The sequence below is a fragment of the Sapajus apella genome, unplaced genomic scaffold (genome assembly GCF_009761245.1).
Source record: "Sapajus apella isolate SASKATOON/1434 unplaced genomic scaffold, GSC_monkey_1.0 scaffold47, whole genome shotgun sequence".
Classification (NCBI taxonomy): domain Eukaryota; kingdom Metazoa; phylum Chordata; class Mammalia; order Primates; family Cebidae; genus Sapajus; species Sapajus apella.
The window spans coordinates 5,998,201-6,008,306 of NW_022436987.1; the positions used below are offsets into that span (position 1 = coordinate 5,998,201).

Below are 10,106 nucleotides of genomic sequence, written 5' to 3' on the forward strand. Positions count from 1 at the left end.
TTTTCTTTTCTTTCCCCTTGAAGAAGCACATAGAATCTTGACTAAAGAATACTTATTTAGGGAAAGCAGAAAAGTTGTTGACGCTGTTTAAAAGAAAAGTATGATTTTCAAAATAGTATTTCATCTTTCTTATTCTTTAAAACTTTCTATTCTTATATGTTTTATAAAGTATTTAACACATTCGTACAATAGCTCCTGAATATGATTTATAATAAATAAATATATAGTCATTGGAGGTACATGCTAAAAAAATTTTTGTCTAAACTAATAAGAGGCACTATCCAAAAAACTTGAAGACTCCCTCCTGTAGAGAAAAGGTTGGCAAGTTCCTACTGCTGAGACCTGAAAGCTGCCCTGGGTCCTGACTTCCTGAGGCATTGCTGTCTACCTACTTTTTCCTTTGATTTTCTCAAGTACCTTATCATAAATCCTACTTCCTCTTAAGTTAGCCAACATAGGTTTCTGATACCTGGCAATCAAAGAACTTTAACCAATATAGATGTGGGATTTGTAATTTCTTGTGTGCTAGGACAGACTATGTGAATATCACATAATAACCACCATTTTATACAGCATTTTTCTACAGCAAAGAGAACGTCTTGTCTAAGCTTCTCAGAGGAAAGAGGCCCTTCCTGAGCTCTGGGGAAGTTTCTCTGCTGTAGGCAGAGATGGCTCATTAGGCCGCATCATAGCCTAGGTGACCCACCCCTCAGAACTTTTCTGCCTTCTCACCTAAATCTCTATCATCAAGCATTCTGGTCATTGAAAAGGTTTGTCTCCCATTATATATTGACACATAAACATTCAGGATTATATACTTCACTGGGGGCAGTGGCTGACGCCTGTAATTCCAGCAATTTAGGAGGCCAAGGCAGGTGGTTCACTTGAGGTTAGGAGTTCAAGACCAGCCTGGTCAACATGGTGAAACACTGTCTCTACTAAAAATACAAAAAATTAGCTGGGCATGGTGATGCACACCTGTAATCCCAGATACTCGGGAGGCAGAGGTTGCAGGGAGCTGAGATCACACCACTGTACTCCAGCCTGGGTGACACAGCGAGATTCCATCTCCAAAAAAAAAAAAGAGGAAGAAGAAGAAGAAGAATTATTATTAAAGGAATTGTATGCTTCGGTAATCTCAGTGCTTTACGAGGCTGAGGCAAGAGTATGGCTTGAGGCTAGAAGTCTGAGACCATCATGGGCAACATAGCCAGATCTTGTCTCTAAATAATGTTTAGAACACTAGTCGAGTGAGGTAGTATATACCTGTAGTCCTAGCTACTTGGGAGGCTGAAGTGGGAGGATCACTTGAGCCAGGGAGGTCAAGGCTGAAGTGAGCTGTGACTACATCGCTGCACTCCAGGCTAGGGGTCAGAGTGAGACCCGGCCTCTCTTGAAAAAAAAAATGGTATACTTCAGTCTCTTGTGAGTTTGATTATTGTGAGTCAGTCTCTACATAGGCAATCAACTGATCAATTCCAGGTCACTAACCAGGCTTAGGGATAGGACCAGGACTCTAGAACATCCCCAAGGTGATGCTCTTTGGGGAAGCCTCTTATGAGCCAATTAGCCAAGTCTTTCTTGACAACATCTAGCCTGATCATCATTGCCTTCCAGCCTACATTAGGGACCAGTTAGATCTCAGGTGGGAAACAAGGAAGGTGTCTTAGTAGGAAGCCCAGGAAGACATTACATTCTTTCTACCATACCCATACAAGCTGAAAATATGACAAGAGAGTCCTTGGGAAAACCTGACTATTTGGGGGCATCCAAAATAGAGGAGTCCCATGTGTTCAATATTAATCTGGGCTCCAATAATAATAATGACTTATTGGATACTTATTCAGGTATAAGTACTTTAGATATAGCAATCCATTTCATAGGTAAGGGGGCTAAAAGGTTAGACCATTTGCCCAAGTCTAACAGTAAGTTGTGGGGCTGGGATTTTAACAGACTGGGTGACCTTGGCAATATTTATGGACTTTTAGGGCACAAAGCTTGGTGAGCCATAGAAAGTGGCTCAAGCCACACAATGTAGGGCATGGCATTTCTTGCCAGTAAAAAGCTTGTGATTCTAAATTTGTATTTTTCCTTATAGAGAAGGGAACTTGTTCCTAAACAATATCAGGAGACCTGATAAAGATTGTTACATACTAAAAGAAACCAAGAGAGGTGCAAAGTAGAGCAAGCCTAGTGGGGAAGCTGCTCCAGTGCCCTGCCTCAAGAGCTTAGGACCTCAGCTCTGAGCAGCAGCACTGGCGCCTCCAGGGCTTTGTTCTTATAGGGGCAGGAACAAAGGGTCAGGCGTTGTCACTCTACCCTGCAGCCGGGTCTATAGGCCACAAAGAGATGGAAAGAGATGGGGTTTGGTGGTCTGATGGTTTGGGTTTGACTCTCATTTTTCTCATACTAGTTACTATCCTCCTTGAATCAGTTTGTTCACAGATACCTCCCTTACATGGCTAAAGTACAGATTTAATGATATTGTATAAAATGTGTCTGGCACATACAAACTTGCTCAAACAATGGTAGTTCCTTTCCCATGTATTTTCTCATCTACCTGTAAGAAGTAACCCAGATGAAAGGAGTTAAGAGATCACTTGCTCCCTGTCTGGAGTTGCCTAAATGAAACTCCTGTGAAAAAAGGAAAATTCATTGCAGATATTTCTAGTCAGATGCTTGCCTTGTCTAAGGAAGGACTCTGCTTTAAACAAGTTCCCCACCAGGCATCTCCGGAGAAAAGGTGAGGATTGATCAAGTGGAAAAGGAAGGAAGGAGAGGCGGTGCCTACGGGACCATGTGGCAATCCCTGCAGCCCCAGCCCTGCCTGTCTCTCACTAGGGCAGGGCACAAGGCTCACCAGGTGCCCATGAGAGACCAGCCTTGCAAATGGGGTTTAGCCAGGCCCTCACTGTGGTACCCCAGATTGCAACGCCCTTCCACCCCAGGAGAATGGCTATCTGATGGTGAGTTCTGAGAAGTGTCTGCCTGAATAGCTCAGCCCTCCCTCTTCTGTTTCTCTAGGAAATGAGCTGCTTTCAGGGGATGCACATTCTGCTCTGTTCCTCTAAGCTTTAAGATTTAAAGGGCCCTACTTTCCCCAGTGGGCACCCCATAGGGCTGGGGGTTAAATCTGCTCAATACAATATTAGAAAACCTACTTGCCTGTTGATGCAAACCACATTCTCCAATGCCAGCTTATTAGTCTCTGAATTCCCAATAAGCCTTAGAACTTCAGTGAAGGAAAGAGGTATTATTTATTTGGCCTCCTTAAAGACTTCATTAGGTACAAATAGCCAATCCTCTTGAGAGTAAGTCCCCGCCTCTACTGAAAATACAAAAAAGTTGGCGGGCCGTGGTGTTTACTGTCCTTGGGTGTTTATGGAGGGAGAATAGGACCCAGAATTCTGGATGGTCAGAGCCTCAAACCCAGTGCAGAAGTCTTCTTGATGGAATCTCTGGAGGAGAACATACAGGGGCTAGAAATGACAACAGCTGATGTATACTCAGTGCACAGAATAGACACTGGGCTAAGGGATTTAACTTTGTAAAATGGACACTATCATTACAGGTTGAGTATCCCAAATCTGAAAAATCTGGAATCTGAAATGCTCTAAAATCCAAGACTTTTTGAGTGCCAACAAGACACTCAAAAGAAATGTTCATTGGAACATTTCAGATTTTGGATTTTTGGGTTTGGGATGCTGAACTGGGTAAATATGATGCAAATATTCCAAAGTTAAAAAAAAAAAAAAAAAAAAACATAAAAACTGAAACACTTCTGGTCCCAAGCATTTTGGTTAAGAGATACTGAACCCATATTACAGGAGAGGAAACTGAGGCTCCAAGAGATTAGGTGCACCTCAAGGGATACAGCTGGTCAGTGGCGAAACCACGCGGTCACTCCAGGATCCACACTTTCCACAGCGACACTGTGCTGCCTCCATTACAAGATGTCATCTCCCCACTGTGAGAATGAGGGAGGAGCTGGCCACCATTTAGCCCATCTCCTGACTCAGGGTCCAGGGTTCTTTTCACCAAACTTGCATGAGCAAAGTCAAGGGTGTTTTCAGGCTTTCTTCTCCTTCTGATGAGCCAGGAGCCTTGGGCTCGCTGGAAACACTGTCTTGACTGGCTTGTCAGCGCAGAACTATCTGTGGCATCCCTGTGTCCCTTCCTGGTAGCCACTCTGGGAACCACCTCCCACCCCTAGAGACAGGCTGTGAGCATTGTATGGTCTTGCCCCTCCCAGCCTCTCTCACTGAGCCCATAGGTTCCTACTGGTTTTGCTGGGATGACTCAACTTCCCCAATATCCTGCACTCACCAGTACCTGGATTCCACCAAGTTCAGAAAACTCCAATTTCCAACAAGCCATGGTGGAATGACTTGACTCATTTATACTCTACGCTCACAATTTTTGCCATGGCTGTGTTTCACCTATGCATTTATTTACTTAATAGTCTTTCATTTGAGTAGCAATGGGCCAGAAAATCAAGACCGAAAACCCGCTTGGCCATTTACTAACTTTGTGTTGTTAGGCAAGTTTCTTACCCTCTCTGTGCCCCAGTTTCCTAATCTGTATAATGAGAACAATGACAGTAACGACTTCAGAGGGTTGCTGTGAGGACTAAATGAGGGATGGCAAGTAAAGCGTTAGGACAGCGCCCAGCACGCGGTGCGCACTCAACACGTGTTAGCTACCATTGCCATTACTTTTATGTAAAAGGGAAACTTTATATTCCTACCTTAAATGGAAAAAGCAATACTGCTTACCACAAATAGAGTTATAAAAATAAATACAATGAAAACAGTTATTAAACCTTAGCTAAGGCCTGCTCTCATTTTGTCAAGAAGGGAAACAAACAGAAAGATGTTGAAGGCGTACGAGGCTTAAATGAGGGTGACCAACCTTCTGGATTTGTCCAGGACGTGTCCCAATTTTAGCACTGAAAGTCTTGCTGCAACTCTCATTCCTGGGCAACCCTGGACGGTTGGGCACCCTACTCAAATAGAGGCTTTCTCTCCTTCCTTCAAAGAACTTTAGAAGCAATAATGTTCTTAACAATGTGATGTTGTGTGTTTAAGGCTGGGTCAGTATCCCACAGACAATCACCTTGCAGAACAAGCCCACACCTCGGGCCATACCCCGCAAGCCCATCTCTGAGAGCTGAGTCTCCAAATGCGACAAACCTATGGAAAAGCCATCGTGTCACATGTGCCACTGAGACAGTCCCTGAAGAAAAATCACAGCTGTAAATGCCAAGAAGAGGAACGATGATTAAATTGTTGCACAGCTAAAACGACTCTATGTTATAAAACCATTGAAAAATCATGTTTTTGAGAATGTTTAATGATATGGAAAAAAGGATTACATTAGAATGTTCAGTTTTAAAAAGCAGACTAAAAAACCGCACATACACTAAGATCCCAGTTTTACAAAATACAGAGAAATGTAAAGAAAGAAACACACCATAACATCAACAACACTAATCGCTGAGGAATGGGATTCTGGAGGGATTTTTTAAAAATTTTCTTTGTATTTATTTCTGAATTTCTTACTTATATTCACTTCTATATTTTCCAAGAAAGTCTAGCAAGGAGCATACATTACTTTTTTCACCAGAAAAAACTGGATAAAAATTACAAATATAAAAGTAATAGGAAGAAGGTAACCAGAGCTGATTAAGCCCAGCCTTAGCAGACTTTTTTATATTTGTTGCCTGCTAGGAAAAATTTTCAGTCTGGCAGGTGCGGTGGCTCAGGCCTGTAATCCCAGACTTTGGGGGGATGAGGTGGACTGATCACTTGAGGTCAGGAGTTCAAGACCAACCTGGGCAACATGACAAAACTCCGTCTTTACTAAAAATGTAAAAATTAGCCAGGTGTGGTGGTATGCACCTGTAATCCCAGGTACTCGGAAGGCTGAGGCATGAGAATCGCTTGAGCCGGGGAGGTGGGGGATTGCACCACTGCACTCCGACCTGAGTGACAGAGCGAGACACTCTCAAAAAAAAAAAAAAGTTTTCTGTCTGACCAACTGTCCTCTGCTTTCCATCTCCCCTGGACAAAGCCCTTGCAGAGAAGGCAGAGCTTGTCCAAGGTCATGGGCTTGGGTTGCCTCTGCTAATACTCTGGTTTGAAGGCCCATTGGCGAGGCTGCCCTGGGCTGTCACCAGAACTCAAGGTCTGGCCTCCAAGGTCCACAGAGCTAGCGTGATATTCCCTTTCCCTCTATTCGTGATTTTCCCATGACTTGGACTGTGACACTCAATAACTGCCCCAGGACCTAAGTTACTAACCAGAGGCAGGTTGACATCTAATGCAGAAAGTGTCCACTTTGGACCACGGTGGCTTGAGCTGGCGTTCCTGCCCACCACCTACCAGCTGTATGCCTCTCTCCTTGTCTCTGACATGAAGCTTAAATTAAATAGCAGATCTAGCACAGATCCTGGCACAAAATAAAAGCTCAATTAAACCAATTTTCTCCCCTCTTTCCTTTTATATTTGCTACCTGAGAATACAGTTCTCCATCTCCCTCCTGACTCAGCTCCCCAAGGGGCAGGGGCAGGGGAAGAGTCTGGGGGCTCTAAGCTCTCTTCTCCCTATTTACCCAGGCCTCTGCTTCTCCTTAGTAAACAGAATCCCTCTGCTGACCAATAAACCCAGAGAGAGTGGCTGAGGGGCAGTCCAGGCTCTGTGAGGTGACCCAGAAGAGGAGGCAGGGTGGGAGGCCCTCACCTTGTATTCTCTCAAGTCAAACTAGATGAATCTGCTCATCAGGCACATGTACAAAATAAGACTGGAGCCCTGTGTAACCAGAACCCACTCTATGAGCATTGTGTTCATTTATTCAGAAATGTGATTGAACCTGAGCACTTCGTGTGCTCCTGGCATCATTCTGGGTGCTAGACACACGGCAGATGAGGACCAGGATAAGGTCTGCGCCCCTGCAGGGCTCAGTCTGCTCCTCCAGGAGGTGTGGGGTGCTTCTGTCCACCTCTGTCACAAAGGCTTAGAGGAAAGAGGCAGGGCTCTTGAGAAAGCTGAGAACCCATCACATGTAGTTCAGCCCATCAAGCAAGGAACCTGTCTTCCTCACACAGATGCACGGAACCCCTCATCCCCAAACCATGGGCCCCCTCAGCCTCCTGGGGATTCAGTTCCAAGTAGAAGGTTTCACACGGCCCTAAATTGCTCACCCAAGATACTATTTAAATTCCCTGCTTTGTCACTTGGTGGCTGGGTGAGCTTGCACAAGTCATTTAACATCCCCGAGCCCCAGTGTCCTCACCTGGAACAGTGAGGTAAAGACACATCCCTCATCGCATCTGTGAGGGGCATGTGAAATCCCTCATGGAAAGCCTCAGATGAACCGTGTTGCAAGGGGGCCAGTGCTCCCCCAATGCACTCTGATACAGGGTCCCAGGCAGAGGGGAGCTGAGCATGGAGGTCAAGAGCAGAGCCTCAATCTGGGGCCGAGCACGAGCTGTGCAGCCTCTCTGTGCTAAAATGTCCTCATTTACAAGACCAGGGTGTAAGAATGACCCCTGCTTTGTACAGCTGTGGGAATCATGAGTTACTGTATGGGAACGGGAACGGAGTTCAATGCATAGTAAGAACCATGTGTTTGCTGTTTATTTTCTTCCTGAAACACATTTATGGGGATAACCAATCATATTGTAGCAATTAGCACATGGTTATCCTTCCCGGATGATACAGGATACAGGAATGCCTCCCTTACTTTCAAGCATAAAGGTAGGTACATCTGCTGTGAATATAAACAACCACCCACCCAACATGCATGTGTACACACACACATAGACCTACACACACACACACCTCACAACTGAATCACGGACGGCGCAAACATGATAATGACAACGGTTTTATCCATTAGATCCAAAATCACAAGACACAATTGGAGGCAGATTTGTTCCCTGGCATTCGTGGCTGTATTGAGAGGCATGGGCACTGGAGTTAGAGTCATACAGACCTGAGTTTGAGACCTAGCTCCACTCCATCTTGGTGGAATGACCTTAGGTAAGTCACTTAACCTGAGTTCCCTCCCCCATGGAACTGTTGGGGTAGGGGAGTGCAGGGGGATGGGTAATTCCACCTGCTTCACTGGCGTGTAATCATCTCTTGGTGGGGGCAGCACAATCCTTGGCAGGTCCTGACTCCCTTGGACCCCCAGCCTCACAGTCCTGGGAAGTTCCCTCCTTTTCCTGCTCAGACCAGCTTTACTTCCCTGCTCCACTCCAGCGAGCAGCCTGAAGAGGGTTGCGAAACAGCAGCTGCTGAGTTCTGGGAGGCTGGAGTGCTGGCCAGGGGTCCCAGACCCCGGGCTGCTGTTTACTCAAACTGCAGAGCCTCTATAGCTTTTACAACTGTTTCCTGGGCAGGAGGGAGCAAGACAGCTGGGCCTCTCTCTGGCGTCTGGCTTCCACTGGCTTTTCCTTTGGAAAAAGCCAGTCCAAATGCTGCTCACTCTAGGAATTGCTTCAACCCGGAGGTAAGCAGGGCCGGGCACGGGCCGGGCACATGCAGCCCCTCTAGGCATCAGGGAAGGGCACAGGTTGGGGAAAGCTGGAGACAAAAGAAGAGACAGGGACAGAGATAAAAACAGGAGCTGTGACGGGAATGCAGGATGGGAAGGGCAGAGACAGAAATAGGGGCAGGGTTAAGGATCTAGACAGGTCGCATCAGCACAGGTTCAAGGCAGAGGGGCACAGGGGGACAGAGAGAGACACGGGAAGCACAGAAGGGAGAAAGCCCTGCCTAGCAGACTTGCCTAAGCTGGAGACCCCACTGCTACCACAAAGGGGCCCACAGGAAAGCTAGGGGTTGCAATCGCCTGTCAGGACCCACATTTTCACCGGGCTGTGCACACTTTCCAACAGCAAGCAAAAAGAGCACAATCTAGTTAAGCTAGGACTGGCAAGATTCACTTCTGATTTAAAACTTAAGACAGCAACAATAAAGATACTCAGCTGAATTGCCACCCAACAAAGCCAGCTCCCCTGGAAAGTTAAAGTTTAGCGCCCCCATCCCAGCACCCTGTACCTTTAAGGAGGAGAAGGTTCCCTCCGCTTCCCAGCCGAAGAGGCAGGTTATTCTAGGATATAGGGGAGGCTTACCTAAAACTGAGTTATTCTCCTTTCCTCCTCTGGCCAGCCTCCCTTCACTCTGGGGAGCTTTTACCATTTAAGGTCAATGTTACATCTGGCTCCGGAGCTCTGAGCCGAGAAGCCTCTGGCTGCAGAACCTCGGCTGCATGCCTCCTCTGAGAGGGGCTGGGACTTAGAGCCGAGAGCTCCTCTGGGAGCCCCCCTCCGGCCTGGCTCCGGGGAAAAAAGGCAGGGAAAGCCGACAAGCCGGCCTCAAGGCACAGGGCAGGCTGGGCCTTTGGGGCAGCTGCTCACCCTGGGCCCCTCTGACGGGTACCCACACAGCAGATGGCAGTGCCCATGGCAACTCATGCCACTGGACACTGTCCTGGTCAGGCGGGGACAAGGGGACCCTGCAGATCCGCCCCCCGCCACCCCCGCCTGGAGCCTCCAGCAAACATGTGAGCCTGGAGAAGACCCTGGCCGAGTGCCAAGAGAAACTGGGAATGGTTCCTGTCCTGGGGATTTGGGGGCAGGGGCTGCTCCCACTGCATTAAACTCTTGGGATTGCCAGAGAGAATGGCCTGGGAGATTCAGCTACTCCCCGACTTGGCACCAGCCCCAAGGGGTGTCAACCCTGCTCCTTCACTAAACAGCCTGTGGTCTTAACATCCTGGAGCCTCAGTCTCCTCATCTCTAAAGTGGGAATAATAATGATCATGCCTAATTCACTGAGTAGGCAGGGGATTAAATGAGATATTATTCAAGTGTTTAATGCAGTGCCAGCATCTTATGAGAGCTAGATCAGCATGAATGAGCTTCCTGACCCTGTCCAGGAAATTTATACCCTGTCCACACACACTCTTCACCTACCTTGGGTACAGGGCCCACCCAAGGCCAAGATCATGGAGCTCCGAGCTGGAGGCAAGCCACATGGAGACTTCAGCTCCTTCTGTGGTTAGAGCAGCACAGAGAAACCCTAGGTAAAGTTGCTAGA

General features: G+C 47.0%; 1 protein-coding gene across 8 annotated transcripts in view; it reads right to left on the reverse strand.

Moving 5' to 3' along the window:
* Positions 1–9,654, reverse strand: part of MRVI1 (murine retrovirus integration site 1 homolog) — a 122,408-nt gene extending 112,754 nt beyond the window's left edge. For 4 of the 8 annotated variants that reach the window (XM_032240731.1, XM_032240730.1, XM_032240734.1 and 1 more), the window contains exon 1: positions 9,140–9,654. In XM_032240731.1, the coding sequence (XP_032096622.1) occupies positions 9,140–9,206 (67 nt within the window). In that variant the 5' untranslated portion in view covers positions 9,207–9,654. Of the gene's footprint in view, positions 1–9,065 lie in introns of all 8 variants that reach the window. The other 4 variants (XM_032240733.1, XM_032240732.1, XM_032240737.1 and 1 more) reach the window with 3 other exon arrangements.
* Between the last annotated feature and the right edge of the window lie 452 nt (positions 9,655–10,106).